Source organism: Miniopterus schreibersii, assembly GCF_964146895.1.
Source record: "Miniopterus schreibersii genome assembly, chromosome: 2".
NCBI classification, from domain to species: Eukaryota; Metazoa; Chordata; class Mammalia; order Chiroptera; family Miniopteridae; genus Miniopterus; species Miniopterus schreibersii.
Window position 1 is genome coordinate 36,016,159 of NC_138102.1, and position 16,269 is coordinate 36,032,427.

Below are 16,269 nucleotides of genomic sequence, written 5' to 3' on the forward strand. Positions count from 1 at the left end.
GGGCCCCAAATCTAACGACAGGTGCCACAGAGGAGAAGATGAAGTGAAGACAGAGGCAGATTGGAGTGATGCAGCCACAAGCCAGGGATGCCTGGAGCCACCCGACGCTGAAAGAGGCAGGGAAGGACCCTCCCCTTGAGCCTTCAGCGGGAGTTCATCACCATCCTGATTTCAGACCTCTGGCCTCTAGAATGTGAGAGAATAAATATCTGCATGTTAAGCCACCAATCTGTGGTAATTTGTTACAGCAGCCCCAGGAAGTCAACACGTGGAGGGGAATGGGGGAACTAAATAGAGGCTGACACAGTGTTACTCTCTCTTGAGACAGGGTGGAGAAGGTGGAAGCACCCAAGTCCAAGTCATTCCCCTACACACACCACATACAAAGGAGCACCAGGTGAGGGACACCGGGCCTCCAAGTCCAGGCCATCCTGGGAATCCTGGTGGGTTCTAGGGACTGGCCGATGTACTCAGGATCAGCAGGGCTTGTCTCTCTTCCCCCTCAGTTTCTGTTCTTCATTTCTGCTTCTCCATCTCGAGTAACCCGCTCCTCCTTGTCATGCTTAAAAGATAACAAAAAGCATAAGCTCTTTGTTGTCCCCAGCTTTAGTAAACGTCCTCTAAAAATCACCAGGACTTGGGTGGTGAAATCCTGCATGAAGTCAAAAACCCACACACTACTGGCTGGCCCTAGGCAGACCCGCCCAGGGTCAGGTCCCCTGTCTGGTAACAAAGGATTTAAATAAACATATAGAAGAAAGAGCATTTGCCTCATGACTACTGAAAAGTGGGCTGCACCCCACCAGACAGTTTCTTATTCAATAGATCTGCGATGGGGCCTGAGAATTTCTTTTGTTACAAGTTCCCAGGTAATACTGATGCTGCTGGTCTGAGGACCTCACTTTGAGAACCACTGGGTATAAAATAATAATAATAATAATAATAATAATAATAATAATAATAATAATATAAATGGAGCCACTTAAAATGGAGCTGAAGCTGTCATCCCAGAGGAACTGCCTTTCACATTTTATGCCTTAAACCTTCAGAATATCAGAACGGGGCAAAATAACCTTTGGATTGGGCCTAAAGCAACACTGTGCCTCAAAGAACTATTTGCAAAGATAACAAGACAGCAGTTATTTTGACTACTGGAGTGAAAGTTAGCATTGCAATGTTAGCACATCTGCACCAAGAGAAATGCCTTCCTTCTATTGATGCCATTGTTCCCCTTCCCTTTCTCAAATACCCATTGCTTTTGTCTCTTAATCGGAACATTATTTGGGCTTCTACCTGAATCAGTGCTTCCCCATAGCTATTCTTTGATCTCAGATAAATGCTTGTTGTCTCTCACTTTGAAAGGCCTTTTATTTTTAGGTTCACATGGCCTAGAACAAGAGTGCCCAGGATTCCAAGCTTCATGAGCTCAACAACAGAAATACCACCTTGTAGAGAAAACTTTAATCACAAGAAACTATCACAAGAATTCCCTTTCTACCTCTGGCTTATCTGATAGCAGAACGACTATGAAGCATGCTTTCAACCCTTTAAGAGCAAGTGTTCTTTCCTTCAGTGAGTGCTGCATTTTTCTCCTCGATGCTATCTTTCTACTTGTAGCCCCCTGCTTTTAGGCAACATCAGCTGCAGCCCTGTGCATATCAGTTAAGCCACTACATGAAGAGGTTTCCTCATGCACATTGAAGAAAGCCTGAGGAGGGCAGGTCCAGGCACCTTTGGGGAAGAGCTGCCCGGGTTTCTCCCTCCACATCACAGGCTTCCAGTCAGGCTGGGGGAATTGCTAAGACTTAGAAGTTAATAGAGACAGATGAATGGATACACACAAAATGTGGTAGGTACATGCAATGGAATATCATTCAGTCTTTAAAAAGGAAGGAAATTCTGGCCCTAGCTAGTGTCACTCAGTGGTGAGAGCATAGGCCTAAGGACTGAACGGTCTCTGGTTCAATTCAGGGCAAGGGCACTTCCCTGGGTTTGCAGGCTCAATCCCCTGCCCTGGGTCGGGGTACATGCAGGAGGCAACCAATCGATGTCTCTCTCACATCAATGTTTCTCTCTCTCTCTCTCCCTTCCACTCTCTCTGAAAAGCAATGGAAAAAAATATCCTTGGGTAAGGATTAAAATAAATAAAGGAAGGAAGGAAATTCTGACACCTACTACAAAATGGATAGATCTTGAAGATATTATACTAAGTGAAAGAAGCCAAACACAAAAGAACAAGTACTTTTTGATTCCAGCTATAGAAGGTACCTAGAGTAGTCAAATTCATGGAGACAGAAAGTAGAAGGGCAACAGCCAAGGGCCAGGGAAGGCAGAGTGGAGATTTAGTGTTTAATGGGTAGTGTTTAATAGAGTTTATTTGAAAAGATAAAAAAGGTCTGGAAATGAATGGTGGCTATGGTTGCACAAAAATGTGAACGTACTTAATGGCACTTAATGTACACATACGGCTAAGATGGTAAATTTTATGTTATGTATTTTTACTGCAATTTTCTTAAGGCAGCAGGAACTCACCTTTACGTCCATATTTAATGTTCCTCTCAGTGTCTGCAGGGCATAAATCTCTTAAGTCAGATGGGGAAACAGATAAAGGATCTGGAGATGATTGCTATGTCATTGTTATTTTTGTTTTTATTATTTTTAAAAAATAGGCTTTTATTGATTTTAGAGAGGAGAGGAGGGACAGGTAGAGAGAAAGAGATGGGCTGCCTCCTGCACACCCCCTACCAGGGAGCCCAGCAACCTTTTGGTGAATGGGACGACTCTCAACCAACTGTGCCACACAGGCTAGGGCTGTTTTTGTTATTTTTAAAGAAAGTGTTACTGGAAAGAGGACTGGGCCTGGAGTGGTGTGTAGGTTGTTGACTTCATGTAGGAAAGATTTCATAACGTGGGTCCAGGTGATTTTGAGAGTATGTTTTGTAAAGCTGGGGACAGTGAAACAAGGAAGGGCTTAGGACAGAAGCAAGAGGGAATTGAGCCGAGGCTGGGCTGCTTCGGGGCTCTAGAAACGGATGGGAAAGAAGCGAGCAAAGGCGGGGCTGCTGTCAGAGGAACAGGGCCTTGGGGACAGGGTCGGGGGCTAGCCCTGGATGAGCTGCTACTGCCCATTGCTCCCCCGATTGCAAGTCTCCTGGGGTCCCTTAGAGTGTAGGAGCTACAGGCCTGTGGGGGAAGAAGGGGGGGAAGGGAAAGGCATGAATGTTAATGTGCACTGGGGTCCTTCATCTTAAGGTTGTTTGTTTGTGTTAATCTTCACCTGAGGATATTTTTTTCCATTGATTTTTAGAGAGAGTGGAAGGGAGGGAGAAAGAGAGAAAAGAAAAAAAAGAAAAAAACACCCAAAACCCAGATGGATTGGTTGCCTCCCACACACCCCAGTGCGGAACCAGGGGAATCACCCCGGACCCTTCCAGTGTGAGGGCCAACACTTGAACCACACCGGCCAGGGCATCTTGATGGTTTTAAAGGCTGGGGACTTAGGGGCGGTGTTAGGGGAGGATCTTAGTAGAATATTCATTAGCTTTTCCAGGCCTGCCCTTTCAGGGTCCTGGCCTCCACTGATTGATCAGTGCCAGGGGTCTAAATCACATGACCAGCAATATGCCAGCAGAGGAAAGGCCACCCTGGGGAGAGGGAGGGTACCACTATTGCCTGTTATTAGGCACCTGGGGCTTTCTGCCCTGGTGACCGTCTGTATCTTCCTGTAAATTGCTCAGCCGGTTTTTCTCAGCTGTCTGTTTCCCCTTTCCACTTGACAAGTAATTTTCCTCGCTTCTTTCTAACCTGTCTTAAAAGGATAGGTAGGATCCTCCAGAGATGCTGCCCTGGGTTCACATCCAGGTGGAGCCGCACCTACACTCACGTGAAGCCGGTCAGTGCCCCGCCCACTTCTGCTTCCCCACGCAGAAGGGTGTTTTCTCAGCGCTGTGGTTTCCAAAGTGGTGTCCCCAGAGCAGCAGCAACATCACTTTAGGACTTGTCAGAAACGCAAATTCTCGGGCCCCACCCCCGACCTGCCAGTCAGCACATAGGGTGAGGCCCGGAACCTGCGTTTTAAGAAGCCCCCCAGGTGACTCAGATGAGCGCTCACGTCGGGGCGCCCCAGCGCGGATCTCCCGCCGCCACCTGCGCCCTGCCCCTTGCCCTCCCCCAGGGCCTGGGGCGGAACCGAGGAGTCCGGAGGCTGGACGCGGACAGGTGGCCCTCGGCCGGGGCTCAAGGGGCGCCAACCTCTGCTCCCTGCTGTCCTGCCGCCCGCAGGGTGGAGTCCGGCCGCCCCGCCCGCACACCTCCAGCCGCGCAGGTGGCTGGGCAGGGCCTGGCAACCCAGTCATAGGAGCGACTCCTTAAGAAAAAGTCCTCCAGTCTGGACTCCGCGCTCGCCAGTCGCAGGGAGCCCTCGGAGCCGCCACCATGGGTAGGCTCGCGCCCGGGCTGGGGCGGGGTCGTCGGGAGCGGGGGCTACGCCGCAGGGGCGCTGCAGACGGGGCGCGCGGGGTCCGGCCAGGCTGCGACGCTGGTCCCCGCTGTCGCCGCGGCTCGCGGACCTGCGGCGGAGCCGGGAGGACTGGCCCCGCGGGCGGGCGGGCGCGGGGGCGCGGGGGCGCGAGGGCGCGGGGCAGGGACCCGTCGCCGCCCTGGGAAGCGACCGGGGCCGGCGCAGCGGGTGCGCGCGGGCTGCGGGGAGGCGGCGGTGCGGTGCCGCGCCCGGCCAGGTGGTCTCGCTCCCGGACTGCAGGGCGGAGGGCCCCGCGGCGCCCGGACTCCGAGGCTGCCGGGATGGGCGCAGGGTCTCTGACGCGCCCGCACCTGCTGGGCATCCTCGGTCCTCGGGTGTCCACCCTGTGGGCTGGGAGTGGACGGGAGCTGGACTGGGGCGTGCGCTCGACGGCGGGGCCAACAGACCCTCCCTCCGCTGCGGACCCTTGGCCGCCTTCGCGCTTCCCCGGCCGCTGGCTGCGCGGGGCCCCCGGCGCTCCCGAGGCAGCCCTGCCCCGCCCGGGAGCACCTGGGGCTGGCCCTCCGTGGCCTTTCTTATTCCGCCACCGTCCTCAGACTTCAAGAGAAGGCACAGAAGAGGGTGGCTGGTTCTCCACAGGCGCGGAGGGTCAACGGAACGTCCAGGCAGCGACTTAGTGCTGCCCGCCCCCGGGGCCAAAGCACCTGCTCTGGGGTGAACGCAGAGCCAGAGGGCAGGTTCTGGAAGAGACCGGAGACCAGCCAGCCCCCTTCTCCCTGCTACCTGGGGAAGGCAAGGCCAGTGACTCCCCCTAAGCGCCGCCGTGGATGGGCCCAGGCAGACAGTGTGGCGCAGGGGTCTGACTTCGGCCGGCCTGCGCTAATGTCGCCCCTACCACCTGCTACCTCTGTGACTTTGCATCAGTAAATTAAGCTCTTTGGGCCGGACTTCTTCAGCCATCCGACCGAAGTATCAGTCAGTGCCAACCTCGGCGGCTGTGTGGAGGTGTGTAAGAGTAACACCTGTGTGGGCTCAGTCTCACGGTCCCTCGCAGCCTCATGTCCTGAAGTAGCAGCACTGAGTGCGTCCCACCTGAGGCTTGCAGGTGTTGCTGACTGTGCTTGTCCAGAAAGGTGGCCTCTCTCTCAGGTGCAGGCTGTCCACAGTGAGCACTTAGCAGGCCGGCTGCCTCCTGGGCAGGAGACCTGGATCCCAGCTCAAATACCATTCGCTTGTCAGTCTGGTTAACTTTTCTGGGAGATGCTCGGAGTATGTGTTTTGGTCTTAGGTAGCAAATACCTGAGTAGCACGTGTGCTGAGTTACAACTTCCCTAAAACAGTTCCAATCAGGAAAGCTGATTATTGGTGAGTGAACACAGTTAGCTTTTGAAGCATAGCCCCAACTGTATTGACTCTTTCCAGTTTGCACATTGGTCCTTAAGTGAGTGTGTGTTTTGCAACTGAGTTTGGTATAGCATGTGAGTAGCTGCAAAAAGTTTTTATGCAGACACCAGTTTTGTGTTGACTCCAGTCCTAAATTTTCAATATCTAGGTTTAGTGAGTGAGACAAGTAGTTAGAAATTGTTTTTAGTAAAGAACTAGCAGTAACTTCCTCTCTTAAGAACAGATCTTTGGTACTTAGATTATGCCAAGCTTATTCAGATCCCCTGGTGACTGAAGGGGGACTCTTGGAACAGTTGGTGAACACAGCTGGAGGGAAAGAAGCAAGGAAACAGTTCAGGGAAAAATGTTTGCTTTGAGCTGATTTCGTCTCATGTCATTGGAACTAATTTTCACACCGGGTTCTTTCACTCACCCTGGGAACAGAGGGGCAGAAGCCATGAGTGAATAGGAAAGTGAGGGTTGTGATGAGAGTCAGAACTGTACCATCAAGGCATTACAGTAGTTAGACTTAGTAACATAGGCAACAGGGATCCACAAGAATAAATTGGATAGAAAGTTGCTAAACCTGGCTGCAGTATCTGGTTAGAATAGTGAACTGCCCGCCAACCCTTTGCTTTAAAGAGGAGTTGGCAAACCTTTCTTGGAAAGGGCCAGATAGTCAATATATTTGGCTTTGGGGACCATGCAGTCTCTGTGGCAACTACTCAACTCCGCCCTTGTGGTTCAAAATATGTAAACAAATGGATGGAGCTGTGTTCTAATAAAACTCTATGGGCATAGAAATTTGAATTTTATGTAATTTTCATGCATCACAATACAGCCTTAAAAAATTGTTTCTCCATCATTTAAAAATGTAGAAACCATTCTTAGCTTGCAAGCCATACAAAACCAGGCTGTAAGCAGGATTTGGCCCATGAGCCGTAGTGTTCTGGCCTTTGCTTTAAAGTATGAGTGTGCTGATCAGAGTTTGGGGCGAAGGGAGGGTCGGTTTCCCCAAGGCTGGCTTGTGTAGTCAGGTCTCAGAATGGCCCAGAACCTGTCAAGTGGCTGGAGAGCCACCTCTGAGACCTTTGTGGGCCTTGAGACGCTTTGACTGAAGATTTCGAGTATTCTCTCTCCTCTCACCCCACCCTACTCCCTTACCCAGAGCTTAGCAAGTGTCTGCGTTAAAGTTGTTGCTATCACAAGTTACTTTGGTCTGAAAAACCATAGACCCTGCTCTCATTTGTCACATGTTTGACTTGGGAAATTGTATGAGGAAGCTTCCAGTTCTGTGAAGCAAGTTCCTGTCTCCCTCTCCCAGGACCTCCAGACTGATTTGAGAACTTCACTTACTTAATGAAGGACACTTTATTATGTGTGTCCCCCCCCAACTCAGCCTCCTGCTGGACTCGTATGGGATTCTGGTTAGTTTTACAAGTGGCCCTCCTGCCTGAGCATAAAATGGTGGGCTAACCTTAAAGGTGAGGCACACCTGGCCACTTATAAATCCTTCTGCATTCTCCCCTCTTTCTAGAGACTCTTGGGTAAACCAGAGAATAATGCTGGAGTCTCAGGGGAGCTGGCACTCCTGCCATAGGCTGCACGTGTACAGCTAGAAACTGAAATTGCTCCACACCAAAGGAGCATCTGACCCCTGGGAGAACTTTCTTCCTCCCAGACAACAAAGAGAGAAGAATGGCATTGGTTCTTCCATTCTGGCATGACTCTTAAGTCAGTGGTGGTCAAACTTCAGCATGCATCGGGGTCGCCTGAGTAAGGGCTTATCCCTGGAGTGTCTGCTTCAGTAGGACTAGGGCAGGGCCCAAGGGTTAGCGTTTGCACAAGTTCCCAGCTGCTGCTGCTGCTGGGCCAGGATCACACTTTGAGAATCACTGCTCTAAATGGCAGGCCCTTTTTTTCTTGCCCCTCCCACATCCAAATGTTGCCACTGTGCCCCAAAATGAGATCATGCTAGAAAATCTAGTACAATCTGGCCCCTGGCTTGCCCATGATGATCCAGTTTTGGGTAAGTTAGTAGCTAGAATTTGAAAATTAGCTTGCAGAGACTAAGAACATAGGGTCGAAAAGAATCGTGTGGCTCAGCAAAGGCTGGCAGAGGGCAGGCTTAAATTCCTTAAATCTGTATGCAGATATGTACTTATCATGTGAATGTATAAAATAGTCCTGCCTTGAAGAAACATATCCTCAGGGGTAGGAACACACGCCCATAAACAACATTTTTCCACACTGCGTTACAGTTGAGATTCATGAAGTATCGTGAGACCAATGAGAGCAGCAGGTAATAGTGGCTTGTCAAAGTCTGAGGATTTGCCATCTTAATGCTAAATTTTTTAAACAGCCCTTCACACCTCTGCAAAATGTCCTGAGTGGAATTATTCCATTTTTTGTTTACTTGGATTTTTTTATTAATAACTTCCCTGCTGCCCTTTGAGTTACTGAAGAGCAGAGAACAGACTGCAGGGTTAGTCAGTGGGCTAGCTGAGCTACCAGGAAAGTTCCCCGGTGAGAGGGACAGTCGCCAGGGGATGAATGGAAGCAAGGAGCTGGGACTACACAGCCAGCTGTATCCCCCTTAGGGTAGCACTAGGACACAATTGCATCTTGATTCATCCCTGGCAGGAGAGAAAGTGGGTAGGTGTCCCAGGTGAGCTGATAAGGAAGTAAAAACAAGGGTGGCATCTGAGGAACATTCCACGTTCCTCCGTGAGGATGGTGAAAGAATGAGGGGGTATTGTCAGCTGGTGAATGAGAGCCTTGACTCAGGCTGGGGTTGCAACACAGAGAACCAGAGAATCACTGTTTTGCAACTCACCCCTTGGTTTCAGAAGCCAGAAATATATCACTGAGGAAACTAGCCATGGGGTCATCTCGTGGGGTGGATGGGAACCGGGCTGTGTCGGACGGGCCAGGCCATGCTTCTGCTCACTGCTGAGATTGGGTACAAGTGCAGCTACAGTCCACCGGCAGGACAGAGCTCAAGGACAGTGTCAGGAGTTGGAGATTACCACAGTCAAGGGGAAGAGATGGGATGTTCACAGATGCTCCTAAAAAAGGAGGGAGATTTCGTTCCTCCAGATTGGAAACCAGCCAAGACCTCCCACTGGGCTGCTGCAAGGAGCCTGCTGGCTGCTGGAATAGGCTGTAGTGTCATCAGTTGTTGTGCGGGGCTTGTGAAACTGAGCGCACACCCGAAGGAAAATGTGGTTTGGGAATCAGACTTAAGGCTGGAAATTTCACAAAATGCATTCACACAAGACAACTCATTGGGAGCTCTCACACTAAGCACTTAAAACTCCAACATTGCGCCTCAAGTGAGGAGATTTTGTTATAAAATCTATTAGGACATATCAGGACATATCTATTAGGATGTATCTCTGAGACGTTCTTGGAAGAACAAACTTTTCCCACATAAGCTCACACGGTGTATTTTTTTCCTGTGGCTGCTGTAAGAAAAGTACCACCGATGGAGTGGTTTAAAACTATTGCAATGTACTCTCTCATAGTTCTGAAGGCTGGACGCCCAAAATCCAGGCGTTGGCAGGGCCATGCTCGCTCTGAAGGTTCTAGGGGAGAATCGGTTCCATGCCTTCCTCTCAGCTTCTGGTGTTGCCACCAACCCTTGGCCTTCCTTGGCTTGTGGATGCACCACTCTGCTCTCTGCCTCCGTGGTCACCTGGCCACCTTCTCCCTGTCTGTGTTTTCAGCTCATCTCCCCTCTGCGCACCTGCCTTCACATGGCTGTCTTCTTATAAGGACACCAGTCCTATTGGATTAAAGACCCTCTCTCCTCCAGGAGGACCTCATTTTAACTATGTCTGAAAAGACCGCATTTCCAATAAGCTCACCTTCCAAGATTCTGAGAAGGAAATGAGTTTTGGGGGGGGACACACTCCACAACCCAGTACACACGGTATCTCTCTGAAATACGTGCATCACTTACACATAACTTTAGGTAGAAAACGTTCTTAGTGTGTAAGGATGAGCGTATTGTGGCTGCATCCTCAGCTTCGGTCCTACACTTGGTGACTAGTGTCTCCCCCAGCACAGCAGATGGATTTGTCTGGTCGTAGTTCTAATCGCTCCTAAACAACAATCCATTTAACAACAGAATTAGTGGCTAGAAAACACCTCCCATGTATTAGTTGGTGAATCAGAAATGTTCACAGTGATGTCATAGACTCAGGTAATTTGCCTCAAATTAATTCTAAAATGTATGTGCGCACACTGTTGGTACTGTACTGTGGATCTGTGGATAAACTTTCCGGGCAATGTTTAGCTGTGGGTAATGTTTAAACTTTTCTTTATAGCTGTTTCTTCTAGGCATGCTCATTTTCAAATTCAAGAATGGAAAACATGAGTCACCTAACACTTGTATGGAGAGTTGTTAGGTAATATCAAACAAACTTTAAAATATGTAAGTGTTTCACCAGGATTCTACTTCTAGAATTTTCTACAGGTAAACTCATGATAGGAATAGGCATGTGCAATATAAATATCAGCTTGGGGGGAGGGGTGTACATTTTGTGCATAGCTTTGTAGTCTAACTTCACATGTACTGTGATCATGAAGCAAATTTTCTAGCCACAATTTAACATCTAAGAGGAAAAAGTCTTTGTCTCTAATATTTAGGGTCTCTAACTTAATTGCCTCCAACTACCACGCCTCCCCCCCCCCCCCAAAGGACCAGGAGATTGGTTCCTTTTGATTTAGCAATACTTGTGTGTCTTTGGTATTGTTTTCTCCGACAAGTTACAATATTATCAGGGCTGATACTAATACACTTGTTAGTGTTGCCTGCTGTGTGGCCCGCTTGCTGTGCTGGGAGGGTGTTGTTCAGGAGGCTGATGGCTGCTTCCCTTCTTGTTCTGTTCTCTTCCTTCCTTTTGGAGACTGCTCTGAGGATGTCTGTCTTCTTTTTTACCTGAGAATAGATTGTTTGTTCACTCTCGGCAGTCATAGCATTTAAAGTAAGCCTAACTCTAAGTTCAGAATAAAGGATGTTCTAGAATAAAAGAATGTCCAGGTGTAGATAGAGGACATAACTTGGAGAGCAAGAGCTGCCTCCCTAACACCCAGTCAGATCATCGCTCTGTTCCACGACTGTACCTGAGGCCGAGCTTAAGCCTGTGCCTGGATATTTCTGTTTTGCATAACAGCTTATTGCATATTAACCCCATAGAACCCCCCGGCCTGGCTGCTCTTTCCCTGCATTTGAGGAACAGTCTCTGAGCATGTCCGAAGCCAGTTGGATCCTGAGGCCCGCAGGGATCATTTCTTTCTGAAAGAAAACAGAAATGGTTGTCAGTGATGCACATCTGTAGTTATGGAAACAACAATAAAAATCATAGGTTATTTATAAAACCATCAGAGGTGGCTATTGTGGGCCTCTTCACCTATAATTTTAGATAATCGTGTATAGAAGTCTGTTTAAAAGGTAGGAGAATATCTGTAACCACAGTAATAGATTGTGAACTACAGGTGCTCTCTGACTGTTATGGGTTGAATTGTGTCCCCCCCGTAACCCTCCAAATTCATGTGCTGATGTCCTAGCCCCTGGTATCTCAGACTGTGATCTTGTTTAGAAATGAGATCATCATAGATGTAATCTGTTCAGATGAGGGCATACTGGAATAGGTGGGCCCATAATCCAATATGACTGGTGTCCTTACAAAAAGGGGCAATTTGGACACAGACACACACATGGGGAGAAGGCCTCATGGAGATGAAGGCAGAGATTGAGGTGATGCTCCTCCAAGTCCAAGAACGTCAAAGATCGCCAGTGAGCCACCGGAAGTCAGGGAAGAGGCCTGGAACAGACTCCCTCCCAGCCCTCAGAAGGAGCAGCCCTGCCCACACCTGACCTTGGGTTTCCAGCCTCCAGCACTGTGGGTGGATACATTCCCATTGTTTTCAGCTACTCCGTTTGTGATACGTTGTTACTGCAGCCCCAGCAAACTCACATGCTCGCCAGGAGCTGCCCTGCTCAGTCCTGACCAGTGGGCCCCCGAGCTGAGGGACAGGGTGGGCTAAAGAAAGGCAAAGGCATGGCTGTCAGACACACACAGGACACGGCAAGGACAGGCCTGGCTGACGGGTGGCTAAAGACACACAAGGCAGTTTGTTACTCATAGCAAAGGAAGACTCGCCAAAGGTGCCAGCTCCCTGTGGGCCCTGTTCCCACACCAAAAAGGGCAACATTGAAACAACAGGGGCTGAGGAGGATGGCAACGCACAACGTGAGATATACCCCGCTGCTGAGAAGCCTATGCCAGACTGTAGCTAAGTGGCTTTATACTCTGTATCTGTCTTCTCAGGGGGCTGGACAGAGAGCCCCATTCCTCATCAGCTGGGCTGCCGCCTTGGCCTGCATGGCCCCCGTAGGTACAAGCACCATTGCAAGTGCTCCAGAGCTGAGCCATTCCTGCAATGGCATCATGTTATCGTCACTTAATAAAGCCTATGCTGTCCCCATTAGCTCTGATTTCCCCATATTTCTAAAGTAGCTTCATACTATTAGGGTTTAGTTGACACTCTTAGTTCTCAAAGGACTAATCACTCACTTACTTTCAGCCGTGGTGCAGGCAAGACAGCCCATGGCCTGATTAAGGTGGCATTCTGAAGGCCGTACATCAGTGTGGCCCCTGTTTATGTAGCTACTGTTGATGTATCAAGGAAAAAATAGATTCTTTCATAGTGGGGAAGAAGGTGGTTGTGGAGCTATTTCTATTTTTAAAAACAACAACAATTGAAGGATAGACAGGGCCACTGCCCTAGGTGTGCAGGCTGTCCCCTGCACGAAGGCCCTAGCAAGAAGGCCCAGGCCCGGGGCCTGGGACACAGCCCATGCTCCACTGCCAAGCAATGCATCCACTGGGGACACCTTTTCTTTTTCTTTTTCTTTTTCGTTTTCTTTTTCTTTTTCTTTTTCTTTTTTTTTAAGGAGAGGGAGAGAGAGCGATAGAAACATCAATGATGAGAGAGTCATTGATCAGCTGCCTCCTGCACACCCCCGACTGGGGATCAAGTCCGCAACCCTGCATGTGCCCTGACCAGGAATTGAACCCGATCACCTGGATCCCAGGTTGACACTCAATCACTGAGCCACGCCCGGCGGGGGAGAGACACCTTTTCTTATTGGAGCAGAGCCACTGTCCACTCAGCCAAGCCTCCTGGAGCAGCAGCTGGCCTGAAAGATCACAGTTTTCTAATGCACTAAAAAAGTGCCATGTGGACTAGCAGGGACCCTGAGGGTGGCAAATGTGGCAAAACCCTCAACTAAGGGAGAAAAACTCATCCAGTCAGGCAAGAAACAGCCTCAGGGAGAGCCACTGCAGAAACAAGGGGCTGGATTACAGGCACAGGACTTGTTCTCAAGTTAATCTGATTGCTGCTCTGGACTAACTCATTCAAGGAAAGGAAAGCACATTTCACTTCTTGATCAAAGTTGATCAATTGTGGGAGGAAAAACCAAACCAAGTGTGCAAAGCACAGCACCCAAGCTGCTTCCCCCTCCCGGCACCACCCCCGCCCATCGCCTCGCCTGGGGCAGCCACAGTTACGCCGTGTGCATATCCTGGGAGGCTCTTTTTGAAGAGGTACACACTGTTTTCTCAAAAAAAGAAAAATAGAATGTGAGGCTCTATAACATTTTTCAGAAATCGGAACCACTTGCTCTATCGGGGGCAGTTGTAAAAGGCTCGAGAGACCTAAGAAGGGGAGAGCTGCATTTGGGAAGCTGAGGGGGCAGGTGAGGCGCTAACTGCCCTATTGGTGCCGGGAGCTATGAAGAGCCCGGCGTGGAGAGAGAAGTCCTGGGCCTGCACTCCGTGTGGGGGTGGGGTGGGGGAAGGTGGAAGGCAGATCCTGAAGGGCTCTGCATACTGTGCCGAGCAGCAGTCTGACCCACAGGGAGGAGAGAGCCAGCAAGGCTGGAGAGCAGTCCCGAAAAGCTCCATCGAGGAAGCTCAGGGGGGTAGGGTGGGCAGGAGGCCGGGAAGGTAAGACAAGGACGGAGCCCCAGAAAGCAGGAAGGAGCAGCAGAGGCCAGAATCCCTTCAGAGGAGCAGATCACCTGCATAGGAGTCGCCCCTTAGGGTGCACACCTTCACGGCTGGCCCTCTGCTTTATGCTCGGTACTGTTGCGTCCTCGCATACGGCAGCCCTTGGGCATCACTGGCAGAGCCTGATAACACGCAGAGAGCCAGGCCCCGCCCTCAGGTTCTAATTCCATTGCTCTGGGATGGACCTGAGAGTTTGCATTTCTGAGAGGTTCCAGGTACAGCTGCGGGTCCAGAGACCCCCACTTTGAGAACCACTGCCCTGGGGAATTAAAAATGATCCTTAAACCCCTACAGCTACCCACGTGTCACACACTATCGTGCTGCCCATTGGAAGAGCAGCTCGGCCGAGAAGCAATGCCTGCTGCCATGGCTTGTATTTGAGGAGACTGACTTCTCTCTGTCCCGCTCTCCAGGCCAGAAGTGCCCAGGTGACATCATCAGGACTTTCTGCTTTGGAATATGAGCAACCTGGAGGGGACTGAATCTTCTTTGAGAGCCCTCTCACCCCTGCCAGGGCTCCCCATGGAAAATTCTTGTCCATATTTTCATTTTAAGTCAGTTCATTCCAAGCGTCCACCCATCCCACCCAGACGCCTTCATGCGGCATAGGGAATAGCAAGCCTTCATTCACGTAGACTGTCTGATTAGTCACCTTGCAAAGGAGTCAGCCTCTCGAGATGAAGCGGTGGGAGGCCAGTGGTTAAGAGCTTCGAACAAAGCCACATGGCTAGGAAGAATGTCTCTAAGCTGTGATTCAACCTCCCTATTTCCAAGGCCTGTGCCCTTCCCCCTGTCAGACATGGAGCAGTGCTGAGAGAGGAGTTCTCACCTCAGCTCAGGAACCACTCAGGCTGATAGCGAGACTCTGTATTCCAGCAGAGGCCACCGCACTGCCTGGGCTCTGAGGGATCTGCTTCGGGAGGCACGTGCATGGCCTAAAAGAACAGTGGTCAACTTCGCTCACTTTAATCCCAGTTATGAGGCCATTTGCAAACCACTCCTGCTCTGCAGCAGCCCCGGAAGGCAGCAGCCCCACATTAGAGATGGAGAGTGAGAGTCAGGAACCTGCAGGAGGTAGCAGAGCTCCTATGGATTCTTCCAAATCACATCAAAAAGGCTGGCGCCAGGTAGAAAATGTTGCTTTGGGGGAAAAACAATAAGGGCATTCTGCCAGCAAATAAAGCTGCTAAGAACTTTGAGTCTTGGTTCTATGTAAGTAGTGATTAAAAAACACTATATTTACAAAGCCTGAAGCAAACCCACTTGTTATTTGCTACGTTTGCTGTAACAATTAGCACAAACTTAGTGGTTTAAAATGACGCAAATTTATTATCTTACTGTTGTGGAGGTCAGAAGCCAGGGTGGGTCTCGCTGAGCTAAAACCAAGGTGTTGGCGGGGCTGAGTTCCTTCTGGGGGCTCCAAGGGGGAAGCGATTTTCTTGTCTGTTAGCTTCTGGACGCACCACATTCCTTGTCTCATGGCGGCCTGTCTGCGATTGCCAATGCTCCAGCCTCTGCTTCCTTCCTCGCATCTCCTCCTCTGACTCTTTTAAGGACCATCGTGATTGCATTGGGGCCACCCAGCTAATCCAGGGTGAACACCCCATCTCAAGGTCTTTAACTGAGTCACTTCTGCAAAGTCCCGGTGCCGTGGAAGGTAACAGGGCCACAAGTTCCAGGGAGTAGGACATGGACATCATTGGGACACCACTGTTCTGCCTTCCACACCCTACAACCTCAGAAACACCATCTCTAACACATCCAGCAACACTTAAAGTGTTCCCTCAATTCCACTCTTGATAATGATGGGACACAATCTTCGTCTGCCTGAAGGTGTGAGCTCCCCTCTTAGACTTCAGCAAAATGCCTCATTCTTTTTCTTCCCAAGCCCGAGTCCTAGAAACTCACTCTTTACACCCATCATGGGGCTGAAGGAGTACTCAATGTCTATGCAACGAACCATTAAAGTTAGGGTTTCCATCCCTGAATGATTCAAAACATGGAATGTGCTTTGTTAGATAGTAGGAAGTATTCACCTACTTCTTGATGGAGAGATTTCATTAAGTCATGGGAAGTAATAGACTGTCTTTCTTGTTTTTTCCTGCTGTTCCCCCACTTATAATGTCCATTTATTTTATTAGATTCTTTAGCCAAAAGAAAGACGAAAGCACTGCTGGGCCTAGAATAGCAATAAGAACTGGCTCTGGTTGAGTGATTGCTCTGTGCCGTGTACTGGCTAAGCAAGCTCCATGGCCACTCTGATTCTAAACTGTTTTACTCAGATCAGCAGTCAAATCCAAGTGACCCATGAATGATGCTGGG

At 49.8% G+C, this 16,269-nt stretch overlaps 1 protein-coding gene across 1 annotated transcript in view; it reads left to right on the forward strand.

Annotated features, from left to right (window-relative positions):
* Positions 1-3,944: 3,944 nt before the first annotated feature.
* Positions 3,945-16,269, forward strand: part of SLC15A1 (solute carrier family 15 member 1) — a 42,711-nt gene continuing 30,386 nt past the window's right edge. Inside the window, exon 1 of the mRNA XM_081128470.1 lies at positions 3,945-4,438. Coding sequence (XP_080984596.1) covers positions 4,435-4,438 — 4 coding nt within the window. The 5' untranslated portion in view covers positions 3,945-4,434. The remainder of the gene's footprint in view (positions 4,439-16,269) is intronic.